The 23,282-nt window shown below is 49.4% G+C and overlaps 7 protein-coding genes across 7 annotated transcripts; 5 read left to right on the top strand and 2 right to left on the bottom strand.

Moving 5' to 3' along the window:
* Positions 1–44: 44 nt before the first annotated feature.
* On the top strand, positions 45–2,861 carry N7466_009685 (F-box domain protein; the record flags this gene model as incomplete). Its single annotated transcript, XM_057169074.1, has 2 exons — positions 45–109; positions 185–2,861. The coding sequence occupies 2 exons, from the start codon at positions 45–47 to the stop codon at positions 2,859–2,861; spliced, it is 2,742 nt and encodes a 913-aa protein (XP_057017780.1).
* A 390-nt stretch (positions 2,862–3,251) lies between these two features.
* On the bottom strand, positions 3,252–5,734 carry N7466_009684 (uncharacterized protein; the record flags this gene model as incomplete). Its single annotated transcript, XM_057169073.1, has 4 exons — positions 3,252–3,265; positions 3,326–3,412; positions 3,477–5,162; positions 5,221–5,734. 4 exons carry the CDS (start codon positions 5,732–5,734, stop codon positions 3,252–3,254), a joined length of 2,301 nt encoding a protein of 766 aa, XP_057017779.1.
* Positions 5,735–8,392: 2,658 nt separating this feature from the next.
* Positions 8,393–10,886, top strand: N7466_009683 (putative C6 transcription factor (Leu3); the record flags this gene model as incomplete). The annotated part of the gene is made up of 4 exons (XM_057169072.1): positions 8,393–8,581; positions 8,720–9,165; positions 9,225–9,662; positions 9,725–10,886. 4 exons carry the CDS (start codon positions 8,393–8,395, stop codon positions 10,884–10,886), a joined length of 2,235 nt encoding a protein of 744 aa, XP_057017778.1.
* Positions 10,887–11,855: 969 nt separating this feature from the next.
* On the top strand, positions 11,856–14,338 carry N7466_009682 (cytochrome P450; the record flags this gene model as incomplete). The annotated part of the gene is made up of 8 exons (XM_057169071.1): positions 11,856–11,999; positions 12,141–12,558; positions 12,663–12,756; positions 12,915–13,089; positions 13,181–13,306; positions 13,393–13,567; positions 13,786–13,978; positions 14,167–14,338. The coding sequence occupies 8 exons, from the start codon at positions 11,856–11,858 to the stop codon at positions 14,336–14,338; spliced, it is 1,497 nt and encodes a 498-aa protein (XP_057017777.1).
* A 339-nt stretch (positions 14,339–14,677) lies between these two features.
* N7466_009681 (uncharacterized protein) lies at positions 14,678–15,211 on the top strand (the record flags this gene model as incomplete). Its single annotated transcript, XM_057169070.1, has 1 exon — positions 14,678–15,211. One exon carries the CDS (start codon positions 14,678–14,680, stop codon positions 15,209–15,211), a length of 534 nt encoding a protein of 177 aa, XP_057017776.1.
* A 656-nt stretch (positions 15,212–15,867) lies between these two features.
* N7466_009680 (uncharacterized protein) lies at positions 15,868–18,528 on the bottom strand (the record flags this gene model as incomplete). The annotated part of the gene is made up of 1 exon (XM_057169069.1): positions 15,868–18,528. One exon carries the CDS (start codon positions 18,526–18,528, stop codon positions 15,868–15,870), a length of 2,661 nt encoding a protein of 886 aa, XP_057017775.1.
* Positions 18,529–20,203: 1,675 nt separating this feature from the next.
* On the top strand, positions 20,204–22,405 carry N7466_009679 (serine/threonine-protein kinase; the record flags this gene model as incomplete). Its single annotated transcript, XM_057169068.1, has 3 exons — positions 20,204–20,623; positions 20,924–21,168; positions 21,235–22,405. 3 exons carry the CDS (start codon positions 20,204–20,206, stop codon positions 22,403–22,405), a joined length of 1,836 nt encoding a protein of 611 aa, XP_057017774.1.
* Positions 22,406–23,282: the final 877 nt, after the last annotated feature.

Raw genomic sequence — 23,282 nt, 5'->3', positions numbered from 1 at the left:
TGGGTGCCCGCGCCAATTCCATATGTTGGTATTCGTTGGTGATCATGGAGGATGCCTCCCCCATTTACGCGCGCGCCTTTGATCGGTTGCCCTCCTCTGTAATCGAGTAGTACGTGTTTCTCTTTGAGGTTCAGGGTCCAGGTGGCCAGACGGACCCCATCTTTGGCTGACGCTCCCTGTCTAGCATTCTTTATGCCGCAGATGCCAACACCTTTGCATCGTTGGCCCTTCTGAACCATCAATGGAGGCATATATCGGAATCTTCCGCACTCTACACACACCATTTATCTAAATGCCCATCATTTATTTGGTCATGTGGGGCTCTTCCCCCGCCGGGCGAAGTGGACAGCCTCCCTGACCTTAAACGCCGTTTTATCGAAGAAATCCGTCGGAATGCATTCGACGTGTTCCTCCGTCCTCGTAAAACCTTGGTGCGCTTGATCTCAAGCTCTATGAGCTCCTCCACAGCTTTTCCACAGGGCGAAGTCTTTCGCTTTACATTCTCAGCCAACGGTCATATGGTGCTCTGTATGAGCTCATCCCGAATTGTTGTGCTGGAGCTGGCATCTGACCCTGTGTCTGTCAAATATGAGTTGAAAGCCCGCCAGCGACCAATTGGCGCTACTATCTTGGATGACGGGTCCCTGCTTGCGGTCCTATCTGAGTCCTACCGAGTCAATATTTATAGGCTCTCTGATGGCCAAGCCAAAAGGGTCCAGTCGATTATTGTAAATGATGCTCCACGTGATTTGATATTCTCACCAACAGGCAGCGTACTAGCTCTATCATTCGAGGACAGCATTGAAGTCCATGCAGTCGGAGAAGAAACCTTGACCACTGAGCGTCGGGCGGCACGCTGTCTCCGCGTTGATGCACTTTCATTTACACCGGATGGCTCAATGTTACTTGGATCATCGGTTGACTACGAGATGGATGGAATCGTGACTATCACGGCCCCCTTCTATACCGAAACCGGCACCGATGCATCGCCCGAGGAAGTTCAAATGCGGATGTGGACAACACAAATATTATTCCCTGAGATGGTGCGTGGACTCACTCATGCTTGCTTGGTTTCCGAGCATGATGAAGGTGATGATAGCTGGATTCTTGGATATGACGTTCAGCTGGCAGCTTTCAGAGCAATTAGAGTTAACAGCGTGGATGCTGGTGGGGTATACTTCTCTAGTCCATTTTTGGCGGACGAATCAAGAGAAATGCTACCTGCTATGCTTCCTACCATTGATGATACTGGTGAACTTGCAGCTTTGGGATTTCAGGATTCCGAAGTATGGCTGTATGGAGTGCCTAAGCGCCTTGACACCGCCGCCCCCGCAGAGACAGCTTCCGATGGAACCCCGAGAATTTTCACCCGTATGGGTGGTATTCACCATTATTCCAGCTCTGGAACACCCCGTGATAATCTGGCACAACTGGAGAAACTTATTCAAAAATCAAAAGCCTTGATTCGAGGTCGCCGTGTGACTGATATGCATGGTATCACATCAACTCGTTGGGTACATTCGGCACCATCCATAAAGCCCAAGCGCCGTCTTGTTTCGGTGGCTCCTGGTGGTGTTCGCCCTCAATTATTTGGCGAAGAGGATGTGCCCGTGGACGGTGGCAGAATTCTTCTTTTAGACTTTGAAAGATCGACCACCGATGGCGAGGAAACTGAGATTGATATCGAGGTTGGAGAAACGGCGCCCATAATGTTACTGGAGCCAGACTCTTCCCTGGATGCAGAGGTTGAGTTGCAAAGAAGACGTACACGACTGGTTCGCCATGACACAGATGCTACGGCTACTGGCCTCCGTTCGCGACAGTCGACGAGAATAATCCCAGTCCTTGATCACCAACGACTCAATGGTCTAGTAATCCCCAATGGCAACACTTCACCGAATGGAGTGAGGCCAAATGGAGCTGTTGATGTTCCATATGATCATCAACAACCACGCTCTGGAGATACACTTCATCGTGCCGCCACAGCTGCAGCATCAACGCGAGGGCGTTATGACCCCCGTTATCAGAGTACGCCCAACCATCGCTACGTTCCTCATGAAAGTGATGCAGACAATTGGGTGCCTCCACCCCCACCCTACAAACGCGAGCCTGATGAACCGCTGCCAAATCACTTGCAGGAGGCACTTAGGCCGACATTGACTATACCGCCCATTCCACAAACACAAGGGCATCATCGTGGTTCACCTAACAACCAAGTCCAGAGAGCACAAACTGCTCGCGTTACACGGCAATTTTCCCTTGACCGTCCTCGCCCTCAATCTGCCATTATACAGCGACTGGGAACCTTTACTGGCTCTATTCGCTATGGGAGAAGTAGAAGGGGCTCTGCAGCTGCCGCAGAGGCTTTGAATCAAGAACAGGGACAAGAACAAGAACAAGAATCTTATGTTCCACCCGTTCCAAGCTTGCCCCCGCTGCCGGCTCATTTGTCCGCTGCCCGTCCTAGCACTGCGGTATCTGCCGGTCATCCACTCACCACGAATCGAATTCCGTCACTGCAACCACTTCCAACATTAGCAATTCATCCGGTAGACCAACTCGATCTTCCAACGCCACCTTTGGGAGCAACCATTCTCGGAGAGAATTACTTCTCATATGCCGTGTCATCTCCAAACCTTTTGCACATTCCGCAGCCACATGAGAGTGGACTGGACCTTGACGCAGATGATGAGGATCAGATACCCGCGAGGCAAAGATCCTTCCGACGAAGGGTCTCAACCGAGCCTACTAGCTTACCTCCGCCAGAGAACGAAGAGTGGCGGAGGCGTATTCAGGATTGGAATGAACATACTATTCAGGAACGACGACGAAAGCGAAGGAATAAGTGCATGGTCATGTAGCGTTGTCTTTTTTTTATGTCTATGTCTTTTCAACGTTTGAAGAAAAACCACAATACCCTCGTTCAAGATAGAGATTTATCCGCTACTTACGACTACATACATGCAAAGAATCATCTCATCTACTACCTAGACCGTCGATACCACATGTGCACCAGGGTACAAATGACTTGAATGCACTCATCGGTTTTCCCCCTACTAGGTACATACTATACAGTTTGTTCAATATCATGGTAATCAAATTTATTTCAAAATAATCTGGTATCACGCAGCATATAGCGAACGAATCAAGTAAAGCTACATAATTGAATCAACAAAGGTCACGCAAGTGTAGGAATCAGAGATATCATAGTCTAAGGTCATGTTTCATGTCATCAAGCTGTACATATTGAATCAACCACCACCACCTAAATTGATCAAAAGTCAGACATGGTTCCAATAATCAACACAGAATAGAACAAACTTACCACCACAGCCACCTCCTCCACCACCTCCACCACATCCACCACCGCCGCCTCCTCCACACCCACCACCGCCACCACCGCCACCACTGCCTAGATGAACATGTTAGCATCATCATCGCAATCAAAAGGTCAAGATTCCAAAGAGATAACATACCACAAGCAGCTCCTCCTCCAGCACAACCGCCGGCACCAACACCTCCACATGCCCCAGCAGCAACACCACCCCCACAAGTTCCCGCACAGCAATTACCCGTAGCCCCCGCCCCAGTGCTCATACAGCTCGGGTTACAAGCATACGAGCTCGAACTGATACCAGGATCACACATATAAGGCCCGTAATACGGAACGATCATGGGGTACCCCCAAACATAAGGCGAATAGTACATAGGCTCGTACCTGCCGTCCTTGGTAGTTCTCGCATCCGCCCGCGTCCGGCCCTGCTTCTCCGCCCTTCGCACAGCCTTCTCGTAGTTCCGATGCAGCCGCATTTTCTGCAAATATCCCACGCGGGCATCGGTGACATTGCGCTCATACGCCCGCACAGCATTATGCGCCGAGATATGGGGGTTCTTATCCGGCTCCGACGAAATATCCGGGTTGTCATGTAGTGCGTCAGCGGTATTGCGGGCTCGAGACGAAGAGCCGATGTTGAAGAGGCGGTCGTAGAGATCCGGGGCGCGGGTCGCCTCGCAGTACCAGCATGTGCATTCGCTGTAGATGCCGCCGTTTGTGGCGCGGCGGTACATTTTGCTGGTCCACTCGAAGCCCTCGGAGAGCTTGTTTTCGTCGACTTTGTCGTCGTGGTCGATGAAGCGCCGGATCGGGCCCGTCGAGGCGCCGGTGGTGTATTTGTAATAGCGGCTTGGTTGGAGCTGGTGCGTGTGCCAGGCTAGATCGACGTCTAGTGTTGGGACGGCCATTTGTTTCGGGTGTGCGAGCAGGATGCCGAGGAAGACGGTGTATTTTGTTATGAGGCGTTGGGCTGTGTCCATGACGGTTGGCGAGTGGAGCCAGTCGATGTTTTCCATCTTTTGCACGAAGGTGCTTTGGCGGATTACGGCGCCGACCAGGTCGAGGGCGAAGGGGCCAAAGTTGTCCCAGTATCGTGACATCATGCGGCGGATATGCACTTTCTCGCCTGGTCGGACGCTGACGCCGTGGCGGGCGTAGGTCGCTGCCAGGGCCTTGGGGTCGCGGAGCTTCGTCTCTATCTCGCGGCGGAGGCTGTCGATATCTCGGCACCAGTTTGTTCTGGCGTCGGTATATGCGGCCAGGTCCTTTGCGCAAGCCTTCATCAACTTGCTGGGAAACATCATGTGCTGATGAGTAACCCTTGGTGGTTGGGTTGGGAGGCCTTCCGGTAATCCGTTCATGTTCAAGACGGCACCTGGCATAGGTCGGCTGTTTTCTAGCAATTCCAGTATATCATTTCGGAATTTGGCAACCTTGAGCACGCCGTGATCAATTTCGAGCTTGCAGTGCTTGCACTCGGTCGAAAAGCTCTTGTCGGCATAGCCGGTGCTGTCAGCGAACGCGTTTTCGAGCGATGACTGGATTTCCCCCTCGGTCCACAGGACTGGTGTGAGTTTTTTGCAGGATGGGCATTGAATATCCTTTGATGGGGGGTCATGTAGTGCATCCCACTTGAGGCCAAGATTCTGCGCGAATGTCTGTTGACAAGTCTCGCTAGGGGCATATTCCAAGGTACGGTCGTCGATGGACTTATTCACTGCGTCAAATGGAAAACCCGTTCTCCAGGTGCTCATCTTGCCATAGCGAATACAGTCCTCCAGGAAATTCCTTGGATTAAGCATATGAGAATGCCAGACCATTAAAATATCTAGATCTATATTAGCCTGCGCTCATTTTTGAGTTCATTCATTGCTACCAGTACTCACCGATTGGAGGCAAATTATCTTCACTCCATAAAATCTTCAGCTCACAGTCTGTGATATCTTCATATGCCCTGCTCTCTTGATCCATCATTGTGACAGGTGGACGAGACCTAGGTAGGGCAGTGAACCACCATTTCTCATACCGGTCGACCGCACGGGCCACATAGACAGCCCAGCGCTTCTCACGAATACGCCCTTTAGCCTGATCTGTCTCGCTATCAAATCCAGTGGCCTGGGAGTCGAAAAGACCAAAGAGGCCATCCTGGCTTGAGACTTCATCCCGCAGGTCTGCCAAAACAGCCAAAAATTTGAGGTGCGCGACGCACTGGTCAGGGGTGACGGTTTTGAAATCTAAAGTACTGTCCTTGGCATCGCTGAGGCTGAGTTTCGGCAACTCGAGCAGTACTTGCTGCTCGGCATTATCGTATGAAGGAGGTCGCTGGTCGACCTCACCCTTGAGATCCGGTTCGGAGACCGGTATATCTTTAGCCATTTCGTCCTTGATTTTTGAGGACATTGTTGTGACTCGTGAGTCGGATTAAGACCGAGCCCGATGTGGAGAAAGAGAAAGAAAATCAGATGATATTGAGAGATTGTTTATCAAATTGAGCGGGGAATTCTCATCCTTTTATATCTTATGATGTAATAAGGGTTCCATCGGAATAAACCGATCCAAATGGAGAATGTCAGCAGGTGGATCGAAGACAAGAAACGTGTGGATGAAGGACCATGGGTGGGATTTCCGTAGGAACGCCCAAGTAAGCCTTGTGGATAAGTGAGCTTCGCAACCGAGATGGATCGAACTCCAATCAGGTAATTAAATCGTCCGAGTCGGACACGGCCTTAACCAAGTTAACTGTTATGGCCCCTCCGAGCGCCCGTGTAATTGTGGGGAATACGAGGGGAAGAGGCAGTGATAAACAGGGTCGGTTACTTGGCGGGTTCGCGTTTGCGGGCGGCTTTACAAATTGCGGGTATGAAAATGACGGGGCAACAGAGAGTTCAAACAGCACTGCCATCCCCTAAACCTCTAAGCCTTGCGCCCGAGTACATATGCTGATCAGCAAATGACCTCATGTCATGAGATCTTGTACAAATATGATCTTCCATAGCAATGGAGAATACCCAGCCTTGTTCTTTATTTAGGTAAACGGCAAAAACACGCGAGAGCATTCAAATCTCAATTGGTGATGTTCTTTCTAACCCCAAAGGCTAAGAAGCCCCTACCATATATGGCCCATGCCACATGCATATACATGGATTAACGTAGCATTAATTGCAGAAATCGGCATTGCCCACCAAAATGTGCATAAAAGGTGTTATCTTGAAGATAACCCTCCGTAGCATTGCTCGGAGAAAATAGTTGAAGAAAATAGAGTAGCCAGCCTTCCCTGAGTGGTTGTGGTCAATTTCGCTGTAGGGAACAGTTCAATGTTCATCTCAGGTACTTTGAACTATCGGCGGTGGGTAATCGTCTACTTTCTATTAGCCAAGCTCCTCAAGATTCTTCGGGAAGTCAACATTGAAAGTAAGTGCATCAACACAACACTGAGACTATGCCTCGGAAGCTCGGCTCTTCGATGTCCAGTCCCACCGGTGCTCTATGTTTACTCATTTAGCGTAACGGTTCAAGAATCAGTCATATCAGTATTATGATAATCAAGGCCAAATTGGGAATTAGATGTATCCGAGGTAGCAGTGGAAAGATTTCTTCATGATTGTGAAGGAGCAGACCCCTGCTAGTACATGGAAGCTTAAGTTTTGGTTGTGGGGTTTAATTTACTGCCACACATCTGTCCATAATGACACATCCACCTTTTGAAAGTTGACGGGGCTACAAGCGTGTTGGAAATTGCCTATAGGCTGAATTCAAAATTCGTCTGTTTTGATATGATTAAATTTGCGTGGTATTAAACCCCTCCACTGGTCAGTACTAAGTATTCATTTCATTTTAATTAAGTGAGTACTACATGTAATCAATCCATGACTCGTAATAATTTGGATTTCGATTCTACAGAGGGGGCAAGCTTGCATGTGCCCAGCTTGCCCAACTGGACCTCATCTGGACCTCGAGCTCAGTAGACTTGATATGCTAATTTGAACACCCGAGCAGGTGCCAAGTGTCAAATTTTTCATATCGATCAATTGTTTGATATGTATTCAGCGAGCACCTGAGGACTAGTACGTACAGTATTAGTGCGCACATAAATTCTCTACATATCCATATAACTCGATGGATCTACAATGTAAGTGAAGCGTGCGGCTCCGTCGTTGGGAGGTGAACTTGACTGACAAGTATGCCCAGGCTTCATATCTAGTCAAGGTACTACTAGTAGATAAGTATGAGTAAAGGTAGTTGATTATTTACCAGAGTACTACGGCATCCGTGTTTCTGCACCAAAATCAAATCCCAGTAGATTCAAATGTTTGTGCTGTTCGGGTGTACAAAGTTACTGTGAGACATTTCATACAATGTTTTCGTATGACTCTTGTTCCACAGACAGAGAAAAACCTCGAAGACAAACATTGACGACAGGGTAAATGCAGAAGCGAGAATCGGCCGAGACTTTCTAGATCACATAGATCTCAAGAGGGTCCAAAACGTTTATCCACCCAGGGCCGTGGCCCGTCATTACTGCCGATCACCGTTGAAAGCACGCGACCAGGAGCCAGTAATAACAATGGAGTCACTATGAAATTTTATCGGCATATCGCTTGGACTCTTTTTTAAATAATTTTTTTTTTTTCAAAAACGTTGCAAACCAATTAAGAAGAAAAAGTTCCTAAGGGTAAGAAAAAAAGCTTTACAAACAATTTTGCTGGGATTACATCAGCCATATTTTTTCAGCTCGGAGTCACCTGACAACCCCCGCGCTGAGTCATTCACCGGCGCATTTGAATTGTCTGCATCACACAGCTTGAGCGGAGATTGTCAAGTCTGATTTGGCCCGGAGAAAGGTCATTGCTGCATTTGATCTGTTTACTGAAATAGATCTCCCGCCTGGCTTGCACATTAGCCATCGTCCCAACTTTTTCAACTCCGGGAAACTTGATCCCGACTGCAACAAACGTCATCAGTCTGGCTTCTCGAGCGAGCGCATTCGGAGGGTCACCGACCCAAACTTTGGATTTGAGTGTAGGAGCTGATAATGCTCCAGCGGTCATAAGTCCCGTAATGGCGGGTGTCAATCACGGGTCGCTCTCCATGTCCCAAGCCGATGGCTTGCAGGGTCGCAAAAGGAACGGCACCATTGCGGGGATGGACAGCTCCCCGGGGAGTATTGAGGATGCGGAGGATAATGACCGAGATGACAAGAGAAGGCAGCCAGTAAAGCGAGCCTGCAACGAATGTCGACAGCAAAAGGTAAGAAAGCACCTATCTGCTATGGCTAATGCGACATCAACGTCAACCCGGTGGCGACACTAATAGTGCCGTGCAAATAATTATTTCTTGGTTTAATGCAGTCTGGCTAACCGTTTGTATTTTTTCTTCTTCTCATAGCTTCGATGCGATGTTAGCCAAGATCCTTGGAGCGATTGTTCTAGGTGCCGTCGGTTGAGACTCGACTGCAAAATCGAATCCAGTTTCAAACGAGTCGGAAAACGCAGTCGCAATGCCGAGATGGAGCGAGAGATCATCGAATTGAGGAAACAAATTGCCGGCAGTAACTCTAGCGGAGTGATTCATCCAAAACAACCGATCCAAGCGGGTCAGTTGACGCCGAAGCAGGAATCCAACCAGGTCAGCCCCGCGGGTGTCTACCAGATCCAAACCCCTTCCGCCATTTCCACAGACCAATACATGGGCTCCCAGGAAGCGGTAGCGTCACTGTTGGACCTGCGCTCCGGATACGATGGTGCCAACTATCTGAGAAATGGGAACCAGCAATTCAAGCGAATTGAGGACGTGATGGTCATACCGGAGAAAGTCACGGAACTCTTCAATTTGTAAGCCTCCTCAACATCTTGCACCTGATCGTTTCTTTCGTGCTCTTACACTGTAACAGGTTCTTCACATACTACCATCCGTTTCTGCCATTCTTGGACCGACAACAGACGCCTGACGAATATTACAATGCATGTCCTTTGTTATTCTGGACCATGATCAGCGTTGGTGCCAGGCGCTATCAGGGTGATTCGGGCTTGTTGAATGCCCTCTCGGGTCCAGTGACGCGGCTCGTATGGAGTACCTTGGCCGATATCCCACAAAGCTATCATGTTGTCAAAGCGCTTGCTCTGCTGTGCTCATGGCCGTTTCCCACCAGTAGCACCTCGACAGACCCAACCTTTATGCTTTGCGGAATGATGGTTCAGGTTGCTATGCAACTTGGTCTCCATCGCCCATCTCACAGCCAGGATTTCAGTAAGTTCCGTGTGGAGCTTATCGAAGAGGAATTGAAAGACAAAGTGCGGACTTGGGCTATCTGTAACATTGTAGCGCAACGGTATGTGGGCTTTTCCTTCAAGTGTCGCTTGTCTTCTGTTCTAATTTTCTGGCTCTTCTCAGGGTTTCTACTGGTTATGGACAGCCTCCGTCTACACTCTACGACTGGACATTGTCATCTAGCGATTCATTGGATCCGAACTTCAAGTTGTCTGGTGAAATGAAGTCTAGATTGGAGATTGAGAAATTCTGCGACAGAATTACTCGAGCTCTATACACCAATCGACGAGACCCAGTTGGTTTGACTAGTGATCAAGAACGCAATACGATGATCTCCTTCCTTTCGCGCGATTTTGACGAGCTTGACGAGCAGTTCAAACCACAGAACGATTGTAAGATCGCAAAATTCGGTGCTTTTTATGAAACCATACTAATATTTGTTTTTGCAGGTATTACCGATCTATATCTCCGTGCTGCAAATCTCCACCTGCACTTGTCGGCTTTCTTTGACGATCCCTCCGCAAAAGACTATCGTGAACGTCTGCTTGCCTTGTACGTTGCCACCACTTCATTCCTCGAGGTCACCATGAACCTCGAGACGGAAGTCGGTCCCGTCCTCTCATATACTCCTTACTACGTCTACCAGATGATGGTTGCAGCGGGCTGTACCCTTCTTAAAATGAGCAAAAGCTTTTTTGCAGCTCACATCGACATGGAATATACCAAGAATCTGTTTAACAGGACTATTTGGGCCATCCGTGGCGTGTCTGCCTCGAGCAATGATCTTCCCGAACGCCTAGCTGAAGTCCTTGCACAGATGTGGCGATTGGGAGCTCAGCAGTCAGTAACAAGCAATTCCAGCGTCGATGATTCTCTAAGGCTTAAAGTCCGGTGCCGTATGAGCATGTCTCTCCTCTTCGATTCCGTGTGGCGATGGAGAGAGGACGCGCGAACCAAAGGCCGCAACATTGAGGCTTATCTCAAGAATCCGACCAATCCGGACTCTGCAGCCGACTCATCTGCCGCTTCATCTGTGGGTCCTCCCCGCACTTCATCGTCTACGCCTGGTCTTGCTGGCAGTGATCCAAGTCTTGCACCAGCCCCAATCCTCTCCCAAGCCGCTATTGGAGTCCAACCAAACAACGGAGTTGGAGCGCTCCCAAGTGGCTTCATGGAGCCCAACTACGAAGTCTTTGATCCTCTAAACTGGCTTCTTGACGGTCTCGTAGATCTGCCTTACTCATATTCGACCATGGGCGGGATGGAGACCTCGGGCATTGCATAGAACCACATTGCTCGCCCTAAAAACACATTTTCGGTTCTCTTCTCTTTTTTTTGGATTTCTTTCCAGTTCTCTACGCGGGCGTATTTTGTGGGCTACTTGTACCATTATACCACACGGATCCATTCGCTGATACCTGGAGTTTGCTTCCTTGTTCTATTCTTGTCCCTTCTTTATCTTATCTTCCCTTTCGTCTCTAGTCTGCCGTTGGGCCTTAGGCCCCTTTTTACGAGTCCCTTGTACGACATTTATCTTTAGCCATTCTGATGTGTGATGGAGCCGTGTGCAAATATACGAGCCTTTTTTCCCCATAGGCATTTCTCACTCCCCTGACTGGACTCGCTCGCCTGCATATACTAATACGTAGTAGTAAGCACAGTCCTTGTCGGTACATATGCCTATATTGAAACGCACTAATGCGACTAATAGTGCCTCGCGTCTCCACTCCACCTCCACCCATTGTATCAAATAGGCAATACTGATGCTAAGGTGGAGACCACAAGCCGATGTCGCAAATTCACTCGTACGGACGCTGTAACCTTGGGATCTTTCCGCCTGACTTTGGCTCTATACATGACCCCATTTTTCATGAAACATAGTAAGGCAGCATTAGTTCGCTCCGAACTTGGAAGTGGGACCTAGTATACGCGCAACATCCTAGTCTTTTATACTCATATATGTAACAACCTTGAAAATATCCCTTGCTGCGGCTGCTCTCACCTCAATTTTTTCTTAGTTATCTTTCATTATGGTAATCCAATTGGACCCGCCTAAGTATGCATCGATAGGAACATTGAATTGTTATTTCTAAGGTTCCAACCGGGCAGTCCCTTCACTTCCAAGGTTCCTGTTCTATAAATCCTTCTCTCTTTTCCAATAAGCCAATACCCAGTATCCATTCGTCTTAACAACATTTTTTCACATCTCTTCCACCCTATACATAGGTCCTTCAACTCTTATCTGCGGCGAAGAATGATTCTCTCACTCGCCCATTGGCCCACTGGACACTTGGATCTCGGTCTAGAAGCTATTCTTACCCTGATAGCATCGGCAGCTCTGGCATTTACTTTGCTGACTGCAGTTGCACTGGTGATAACGTCTCGCCAGTGGTCAAATGTGAGTTACCACCATTTCGCTTCCCATGTTTCATTTCAAGGTTTCCCTTTATATCTGTGTTTTTTAAATTTGAACTTTGAATCCCTTTTGCACACCGGGGGTATATCCAATAGCTAAAATCGAAACAACAAAACCATACAGAAAGGCGTGCCTTTCGTCACAGGAAAGGGTCCATTATCAATCCCATACCAGCAATACCGCTTCCTGATCGACGGTCCAGGCCTCCTCAAAGAAGGCTACAACCGCTTCTCAGACGATCTTTTTGAGATCCCTCGGACCTTTCGGCCGGGCCAGGTGATCCTATGTAAGCCTGAACTCATTGAGGAGTTGAAGAACGCTTGCCGCACGGCTGCATCTCCCGAACCATGGATCGACCAGTTACTCCAGATCTCGCATGTGATGCCTGGTTATTTCCCCAAGGGCGGTGGATGGCCTGCTATTGCGAAGACTACGCCTGGGGTTATTCGAGGCACGGTATATAAGCAGTTGGATCGGTATTTGCCGACTATGAATGAGGCGGTTCTTTCGCAGTTGGGCATGTTGGAGTTTTCGGATGGTGGTGAGTTGCGGTTTTTCTTCTTCTTTTCTTTCATTCTTTACTTTTGGTTATCGAACAAATCTACGCTGGTAATAATATCGTCTAATTTCTTTTCAATTACTTAGAATGCTCTGTTGGCTGCTTTGATTTTGCATACTCCATTGTAGCTCGCAGTGGGAGCTTTGCGTTGGTCGGAGAGCGTCTTGCTCGCGATGAAGGGTATTTGAAAGCTATAAAGGATCATATACTTGGGATGATTATGACCACTCGCGTACAATTCTTGATTCCTGATTGCTTGAAGAGGTTAGATTCCGATGTGTGAAGGTTTATTTGGTTGCAGACTGATGCTGACGGCTGGAAAACTAATATCAAAACAGATACTTTGGTGGATTTATCAGCCGGCTTGCTACCATGTGCACTCACTGGAACATGCATTCCTCACGCAAAATTCTGCTCCGACACTTTGATGCCAGGGCAGCTGAGTATAAGGCTGACATGTCTCGTGATGTGCTCAATGGGGAGAAAACCAATAATGAAAACTCGGAGCAGCCGGTCTGTTTCTCCTTTTTTTAAAAACTCCTCTTTGGAGATATTATGCTCCCAGAACCCATTAAGATGAATAAGAGCCTATGCTAAATTACAGATCACGCAGGTTGAGGTATTCCGCTGGTTATATGATGCCTCTGTAATCCGTCAACGATGGACTTACTCCGAGGTGATTGGAGAGATGCTACTTCTCCAATTTGCATTTATCTATACAACAGCCTATGTGAGTGATTCATATTAGCCGCATATTTGTAATTTTTATCAGCAGTCATGTCCTATGTGCTGATTCTCGCAATTTACGGGGACCAGGCCCTATATGGAGCTGTAGCAGAACTCGCTCAGCGCCCAGAATACATCCCGGCACTACGAGAGGAAATCGAAGCCACAATCTCCGATCTAGGAATGACCGTCGCCTCATGCGATAAGATGGTCTTGCTAGACAGTTTTCTCAAAGAATGCCAGCGAATGCACCCCCCTGCAGCCGGTACGTCCAGTTCATGCCACCACACGCTCCTCCATCTATGCAAAGTCCAGCTAACAATAATCCTTTTCTACCCTGCAGTCTCCGCTCACCGGGTTTGCGTTACATCCCTCCCACTTTCAAATGGTAAGCGCATCATCCTGGAATTGCTTGGTATTGAAATTGAAAAAAACGTGCATTACACTGCATCGCTAAAACCCGGACCTCGGTCTTACCTATAGGTGTCGTGCTTAAACCCGGAACGCACGTCGGTGTCCCGAGCGGCTGGATCCAGCGATCAAGTAAAACATACATCGACCCAGGGGTCTTCGACGGCTTCCGATTCGCAAAGGCTGCTGCGGCCGGTGCTTCGGGTACGAAGCTTGTTGACCTGAGTCCTGATTATCTGGTCTTTGGAATGGGCGTGCATGCATGGTGAGTTGCATTTGGTTTTCCTTCCCCTCTCTGTCTCCTTCCTATCTGGGATCTGGGATATTGGACAATGCCTTGTTGGACATTGGGACGCAGTTCCGGTCCCTCGGGTCTGTCTTGCAGTGCTGTTTCTTGGCATATTTCCATTCCATCTGCGTGTGCCCTCGGCTGACCCCGTGTTTGCATTGCAGTCCCGGCCGATGGATGGCGAGTGCGCTGATGAAGTTGGCGCTTGCGCATCTGCTGTTGCAATTTGATATTCTGCCTAGCTCGGAACGGGAGCCTTTGACTGGGTCGTTGTCGTTTGAGGAGTTCTACGTGCCCAATTTTGGGTTGAAGGTGCGATTGCGGCGTAGGGTGTGATTTGGGTATGTGGCATGCGGGGAATGTGCCAGGGTGTTTGTGGGATGTGTGTTCAAATTGTGGGTGTGGGGTGGGGTGTATATGTTGTGTGTTAATAGTATTTGGGGCTCGATTCCTATCGTCATTGTCAAATAGTTACATACATGCATGTGTATGCTATATAAACCTGAATGTATGTATCGAACCATAAGAGGCCAATAAAAACGCAAGAAATCCATAGATCGAACTCTACCGATAAGACCCAAGTGGACCCGGGGAGATAAGGCCCACTGCCCCCGAGAAACGTCATCTTGATTTTTGAGAATCGACATCTCCAACAACATCCCATCAGCCCTAGCCATGCCATCTCGTCCCCTCCTCATACCCCAAAAACGCCCTCTCATCACTTCCAAAAAACCAACCGACAAAGGCAAACCCAATACCAAGAAACCCACCCCCAAAATCCTCAATCCCAGCGCCTCGGCAGCGGAAACACGCATGAAGAAACCTACTCCCTACGCCAGCGATGTCAGTGCAGCGGAGTACGCAGAGCTCGAAGACCATACCCCAGAGCCGATCAAGGTAGCCTTCGCGATGCCTGTGCAGCCCTTCCTCGATCCGCCTAGCTGGGAAGCGATGCTAAAGCGGGCCCGCGAGGCTGCAAACACAAATACAAGTACAAATACAAATACAGGACCTGCCGGTGTCGCAAGTGGGAGTAGAAGTGCAAGTGGAAGGCAGGGGAATAATGAACGGTCCGCACCATACGAGACGGCTGATCAGCGCAGACAAAGGCAGGATAGGGAGGCGGAGTACGGGTCCATGGCGATCCGGGGACGATCGAATATCAGTGGTCGTGGGAAGCGAGTAAGAGGGGGCTCGAGACGATATTGATGTCGACTACATGAAATTATTAATGGTCATGATGTAAATATGTATATACCCAGGAGTCAAGCGAGTGAGCGATCGGTCCCGTCGATTCAGTTCAAATGTTCAAGCCGATGTTCCAAGATCGCATCGGCTAGGCGCTACATTGGAGATAGTACGATACGAAATCACCCTGCAGGGCCATAGAAGCTGCATACCTAATGCTGAGTAACGCCAAAAAGCCAACTAACTATATTCAATCCTAGGCTGAATACATAACTGCGGGCGGGTCTAACGCACCTACGCAGGGAGTATGGCTTACGGTATGTACATAGTAGGTCTGACTGGGGGCCACCAAAGCAGGCGTAGCAGGCATTAATCATCGAGTCGTCATCTTGTATCGTAGGTATCATGGATCTCGTGAGAGAGGGAGATCAGTAAGCACAAGCCGCCAAAATATCAAAAGATTTTCGAGAAAAAAAGCGTACGACCGAACCAAAAGGAAAAAAAAAATGAAAAAAAAAACAGTCGAAATGAAAAATTCAAAGCAAAACGAAATACGAAAAAAATTCATAACGCCTACTTGCATATCATCGTAAATGTCGTTCTCGTCTGGACTGCATCCAGATCCGGTCATAATAAAGATCGTAGATCATCATGTGTCTCATAATAGGCAATAAGCATCAGCGCGTAATCCCATGCGACGCACCAGAAACCACATGAAGCGGCGCGCCAATACTCTGCTTGAGGTTCTCCCTCCTCGCGACTCGTTTCCTCTCATCACGCCTCTGCCGCATGCGTCTAAGACGATTCCGCACATTTCGCACATTCATCGAGCGAAGCCGGATGCCCCACCGGGACAGCACCTGGTACCGACTCGGGTGGAAAGGGGATCCGGTCCGGAACATGCCTCGATCCACCAGGCTGGCATTGCTGGCATTGTAGTGTGCCGCGGAGGGCACGCTGTTGAACATGCGTCTCATTTCGGGGCTGCGGCGAGCTAAGGAGGGTGGGCCTTGGATGACAACTCGGTACTGCGGGAGGCCTAGGGAGTTGTTGACGAAGGGAGGAGTCGAGTCGTTGGAATGGTGGTGGGGGTTGGCTCCGGGGGAGATTTGCTTCTTTGGAGATCCGGATACGTCGTCCCAGAATCCGCGGGGGCGCCACATGGGATGGAGCCGGCTGTCCATTTCCAGTCCTGCTTTGCGGTTCTTGGCGGATTTGATGGATAGGGAGCGCACGATTGTGGTGAAGGAGTTTGAGCGTGGGCGCGCTGTCCCGGGGCGACGGACGGAGCCTTGGCGGCGATTCGGCTCGCCAGTATCAACGTCTCCATCTGCTTGTGTAGGAAGCGGGGGGAGAGGTTTAGAATGGGGAGCTTTGTAGATGGGTGGCTTGGGTGGAGGGCGAGGGTTCTTCAAAGGAGAATCCACGTTGTACATCGCCGGGTCAGTGGGGTTATCCGGGGTCTTGGGGTTGTCAATTTGGCGTCTGATGTCATGGAATGATGGCACAGTCTGAGCCTCCGCTCCCGGGGGCAGTCGCTGGTCGACCAGAAGTAAGGATCGATTTCTGTGCGCAAAGAGGCTGACTGCAGTGGCTTCTCGGATCTCTATGGGTCCCGGGGAAGACGACGGGATTGACCACTGGGTGTATGGAAGGGATGGGGGACGCAAGGTTGACATGTCCTCCTCTTCAGCGCTAACCAAGAACGTGGGTAATTTGGGAGCTTGCGAAAGACCCGGAGCTTGTCTCTGATCATTGTGGCTCTGACCATTTGAACCCAAAATGTTATGGCGGGGTGGTGAAACTGGTTGCAGGTCCCGACGCTTTTGCATCTCCAGATCCATTGCGAGAGTGTGACTACGCAAGCTTTCCGAGGTGAGGGATGCAGAGCGAGAATTGTTTCGACTCGTGGGCGCAGAAAGCGAGGAGCTGCGAGGGGGAATGATCGGCCGACCAAAGGGGCGACCCCTCGAGTCCCGATCTCTGGATTGGCTAGAAAACGAATCAGACATGGTCCGCTTCTTTTGACGAGGGCCATTCACTGAGCTCGAGCCCTCTGATACGGGTGGGCGTCGACTAGACCGCTGAGAACCGTGCCGGGATGAAATCTGACTATTAGGTCCCGACCGGAGCGATGATCGTCTTTCTGGAATCACGACAACACGAATAATGTCGGCCGATGCACGTGGTGTGCTCGCAATCGTTTTCGTGGAGAAAGATGCATCGGATGCGATGCTTCGGCGATTCTCTTCCGAGATACGAGCAGCCTTGTGGACAAGGCGATGCTGGGAATCGGGATTCGATGCAGTGGAAGCGTGCTCGGACCTCGTTATGGGGGAGCTGACCGATCGAAGTGAGCTGCGCTTCTCTGTATGTCGCAAAAGTCGTTGCGCTCGCTTGGGGGAGTCGATGATCATCGCCTCCACGGTTGAGGTAGAGGATAGGGCTGATAACCGACGAGACTCTGGGTCGGCGGCTTGCGAAGAGGTATCCTGTGATGGCCAGCCAATCTCTTCGCGAAATCGCTCCATCGATGGAGTTGGGGTGATTTCATGGACTCCGTTGGTTCTCCGTACTCGATCGCGTAGGTTCATTTCGCGCGTCAAGGAAGCATCCAAATGGACCACGTCCAGCGTGTCCTGGTTGGAACCGAGAAGAGTGTCCCTTTGGTTGCGAACGGGTGGCTTGCGTTTTTCCTTTAAAGGTTTTGGCGATCCGTCGTTCTGGTTGGTGGTCCATTCCCCATCAAATGATTCGAACCCTGTTTCATATTCTGTCTCACTGTGGGGTTGGGAGGCGGACGAAGGAGTGTCTTTGGTATAGGTGAGCTTTGCACGGACTCCATTCGGCGCATTCTGTCGCAATGAAGCAACTTTCTGCCGGCTTCTTTGAGCGGTGTTCTGGGATGATTGAACCGGTGTTTCCATGTCGCCATCGGATGAGATTTCTTCACGGGCAGTCTGAAAGGATTCGGCTCGCGATGAAGAAGAAGGGTGGATAAACTGGTTGAGCGGCGGTCGTCTAAGGGAGAGTGTTTGAGGAGGTGTAACATCAGGTGTCGGGGGTTTGGAGGGCCGACGAGGTGTCACCATTCCCGTGGAATTCTCGGGGCGCAAGTCGGGTTTTCGGGGGGTGGGTTCGTCATCCATGGCTTCATCGTGAATCGCACCGGGCGGAGTCAACGGAGGCGCCGGCGCGGCCACTGTACCAGGTTCCTCCGGGGAGGCCGGTTGGGTGTCGGTAGGAATGGAGAGACCCCTCCGCGGGAGTGTTTTGTGGGACCTGAAAAGCGGTCGTTCTGATGAATCCACCGACGGGCTCACCTCCAGGCCCGGCATATCGGGAATTCGACACAAGACCAAAGGCGAATGAAATCAAAGATTCGGATGGTGATCAGAGGGAAGGAAGGAGTGTTATCAAAATCATGGACAAAAGGGTCATGGTATGGGAAAGAAAGAAAAAAAATGCAAGTGCCGATAGATCAGATGGAATTTAGGCGTCGGTCGAGGGATAGATGGGTCGCATCGCGAATGCGCGCCAGTGAGACGATTGAACCCGTCAACAAGGGGAGTCGAAGATCAACGTGTCCGATAAGGATGCAGGTTGTGCCTGAGCGCCAGTAATAGTGTAAGGGGGTTGGGGCCGGTGGTTGGGAGATGCAGCGAATAGAACAAATGGAAGAAATGGAAGAAATGGAAGAAATGGAACAAATGGAAAATTAAGAGTCTACTGGAATTTACAAGAGTCACAGGAAAATCTTCAAAGATGTCCCACTTTTGTGACAAAGGATAGCAAGAGGAAGAAAGAAATGACCGAGTGTGATTGGATTCTTTAGCCTATACTCGGACTATACTCAGAATAGATATACTCCGTCAATACTATATGCCGCACGGAGTACGGAGTTTTTAGCCCACGCATACTAGACAACAACTCGATGCAGGTCAAATGCAAAACAGTCGAAACGCGTTCCTGATTTTATTTCCCCTTTCATTCGAACCACGCAGTTTCGCTCCTTGCGTTTTTTTCAACATGTTTGCTTAGCGAGCATAGTCAGCCACACATTCCACGTCTCAGATTAGGCTGCCGTAACAAATCAAATTGCCGCGACTATTTAATCTCATGGGGGCAGAACACAAGTATATTGTATTCGGGTATGTGGCAAAAGATGACGCTATTAGAACTTCATCTAGATTACAAACCTTGATTCCCTTGACAGAATATGGGGGATTTAGCTATTTGTGTTACCAGGACTGGAACGAACCTGGTGTTTCCAGGGTTAAAAGACCGTAGATAAGATATAACTTGAACATTTGAAGGTGGGGGATTGGCATGCGGTCATACACACGCAGCTCAAGTGCTTAGATCTGCTAATTTTGGCGATTGGCCAACTGGTCAGCTTATGTAACCCCGTGACGCACGTTTTGTTTCAGGCATCCAAAGGCACTTTTCAGGTGTCCGCGGGGTTAAAAGTGTCATTCGAATAGATCACAATCACATCAACATGAAGGTTAAGTCATATATATAAGTTAATCAACTATTATCAAGGAAAGGGGGCCCTGGCTATTTGATATGGTGGATCAGTGGCGGAACATGACGCCAGAACCAGGCAAAGAGGAAGTTGGCATATGAACTCGGGGATTTCTAAGTAGACGATGACATCGCTCGTAGATCCCACGTCGTCATAGGCTTTTTTTTCCAACTTTCCCCCTAAATGATATTCTGACATCTTCCTGTTCTCGTTCCTTTTTCCTCAAAGCTTTTTCTTTCACTTTCCTTTTGATAGCTTTCGCGGGGTCTGTTTCTCATAGACAATCTTTGCCGATTTTCTTCTGTTCTTGGAACTCTGCTCCTACCAAAAAAAAACCCACCTTCTACATCTCCCAACCCCTCTTACGTTCAAACATCGGGCGCAATCGGCCCCGACTTCCCCCCTACCCCTGCTCAGAGTCTGTCTCTGATTTATTCCCCTTGCCCTACTCAGCCCCCCCCTTCACATTTCAATTTTTGCCTATCATGAGCACCATCCAAAACATAAAGAACTTCATCCGTCACGGGAAACAAGCTCGACTGGTCAACCCCCACTCCGAGCCAACAACTGACGTATCCCCCATTCACGCCGAACAACAACCACACCCGCAAGGCCAATTCACCCCCGCATATGATTCCCTGGATCCCAATGGTCCTGCAGTTCCTCAGAAAGACTCCAAGTCTCAAACCAGGCATGACCGCTCGGTGGAAATTGAACGAATGGTGAAAGAGGAGAACATCGACCGAGCAAAGATGCCAAAATACCCGGGTTTGGATCGTTGGATCCTGATCGAAAAGATGGGAGATGGCGCCTTCAGCAACGTCTACCGTGCCAAGGATTCTACAGCAGAGCATGGAGAGGTGGCCATTAAGGTGGTCCGCAAATTTGAAATGAACAGCAATCAGGTATGGTCACCAAGGTGTTCTTGATTTCCTTTTGTCTTCTGCTTTCGTTCCCGCAATCCCGCAATCCCTCGATCTTGATCTTGTCTCCTCGCATTCCCTGCTGGCAAGGGAAGAGAAAGAACACCGCCAATATAATTTAATGTAGTCGAATCTTCACTCAAGCGTCAAAAAGGTCCCACGGGCTGCAGAGGTGCGCGGATCGGTTTTCTCAAGATCACGATCACTTACCTAGTCATCTGTTCTGTTCTCGCATTTTGTTAGTCTCATGTCACTGACTCTTTTTTTCTTCTTATCTTGCAGCGTGCGAATATCCTCAAGGAAGTCCAGATCATGCGCAACCTCGATCACCCCAATATCACCAAATTGATCGATTTCTCTGAATCCCGACAATATTACTACATCATCTTGGAGCTTGCCCCCGGCGGCGAGCTCTTCCACCAGATTGTGCGATTGACCTACTTCAGCGAAGATCTCAGCCGACACGTCATTAAACAAGTCGCTGAAGCTATCGAATATCTTCACGAGACATCAGGAGTCGTTCACCGGTTCGTTGGCCCCAGAGCCCCTTCACACCCCTCTCTTTGAGTCTCGCGCTAACGGGTGATCTGTAGTGACATCAAACCGGAGAATTTGCTTTTCTATCCCACGCCATTTGTTCCCAGTAAAGGCCCGAAACACCAACAGCCCGGCGACGAAGAGAAGGAGGATGAGGGAGAATTTACCGCGGGAGTTGGCTCGGGTGGTATTGGCAAGATCAAGCTTGCCGATTTTGGTCTGTCAAAGGTAATTTGGGATAGCCAGACCATGACTCCCTGCGGAACGGTCGGTTACACTGCGCCGGAAATTGTGAAGGATGAACGGTACTCGAAGAGTGTAGACATGTGGGCTATGGGCTGTGTGCTCTACACTCTGCTCTGCGGTTTCCCTCCATTCTACGATGAGAGCATCCAGGTGCTCACGGAGAAGGTCGCAAGAGGTCAATATACTTTCCTGTCGCCCTGGTGGGACGATATCTCCAAATCCGCGCAGGATCTCATTTCACACTTGTTGACCGTCGACCCGGAGAAACGTTACACCATCAAGGAATTCCTCGCACACCCGTGGATCCGCGAAACAGACGAGGTAACCACCGCTGCTGCCGACGCCCCTCCTCTGGCTACTCCCTTGGGTCCGGCTCGCCCGAAAGGCGACAACCTCGAGCTCATTGGCGCCGAACAGGCTCCCTACCAGCCAGCCAGCTCCCGACTATTGGATGTCCCTTCCGCCACCGCAGAACGCCGCATGGACTTCCGGTCCCCCGGTGCATTCAACTTGCGTGAGGTCTTTGATGTTGGATACGCCGTTCACCGACAGGAAGAGGAAGGCAAGCGTCGCCGGAATGTTGGCCGCAGCAACAACCCTACCGCTGGATTCCAATCTGCTCTGGGCGCCTTGAACGAAACATATGACGACTTGGATGACCGTCCACAACCCGACACTTCTGGTCCGCCACCTGCCAAGGTTGTCAAGGCTAATGGCCAACAACCTGGTGACATGGCAGGGATGGAGGCCAAGCTTCGCTCAACAAACCTGGGTACCCAAAGTAGTGCTGCTCAGGCCCGACAGGCCCACCGACAGCCTCGCCAGCAGCAAGCTCAGGGCTACGGTCAACATGACGCAAAGGTCGCCGCGGCTGCCAAGAGCTCTATTGGTCGTAGGGCTCAGCAGCCGTTCGAACTTACCCTGAATGGTTCCACATTGCTAGAGAAGCGTGGTCGGCGTAATCAGCAGCCAGTCATCTAAGCACGAGAGAACTTGAAGAAAACGAAACGTTCTGGTGTTTTAGCGACTGGATTTTTGGCGGTCCTTCTTTGTGGACTACTGACTTGTTTAACCTTATTATGGGACTAGCGATACGTTACATGGTATCCATTACATCTACGTCGTGTTCGCTGTCTATTCTTCTTCTTCTTCTTTTCACTCTTGCAATCCTCATTCGGATTTTTTTCTCATCATGCTCTTTTATTTCTAACTTTCTCCCATATCATACCCTCCTCATCCTACTCTTCTCCTTCACACATTTCCTCCCATTTTTCTGATCTATCTGTTGTATTCGAATTTTTTTTTTTTGGCGAAGAGCGTACATACCTCATTTGACTGGCCCTGGTTTTGGTCCTGGTATGTACTAGGGAAAGCAATGGAACTGGCTTCATCGGCGATTGTTTGTCCCAAATTCTGCCTCTTTTCTGGGCATGTTATGTTTTTCTGTGGAGCTTTTTTGTCTGGCCTGGAGTTAGTGATTTCTTTTTTCAATTCCGGGTTATGGATTTACATTACACGAAGGACTCATTCCATATCCCTTTTTTCTGCATGAGCAAATCTCCAAATCACATTTCTTTCCTGGCTACTTTTTTGCGGATTTGGAAGGTTCCAATCACCACTATTCCAATCATTCATTCCTGTGAAGTTCGAATAATGATAATACATGTATCATGATCCCACTACCTATCAGATTGACTGGAAAAAACAAGAGAGATGTTCTAAATGGAAAGTTGTTTAAATTTTAGTCGTTTTTTGGGCTTTCAAAGTCACAATGGTGGTATCTTGTATATCGTATATCCATAGTAGGCGACCAGGGTCACGCTCCGCACACAAAAGAAAGCAAAAATTGTAAAAGAAA

Source organism: Penicillium verhagenii (genome assembly GCF_028828195.1).
Source record: "Penicillium verhagenii strain IBT 33310 chromosome Unknown utg000009l_segment0_segment0, whole genome shotgun sequence".
NCBI lineage: Eukaryota > Fungi > Ascomycota > Eurotiomycetes > Eurotiales > Aspergillaceae > Penicillium > Penicillium verhagenii.
This window is presented reverse-complemented; position numbering and strand designations above follow the sequence as displayed.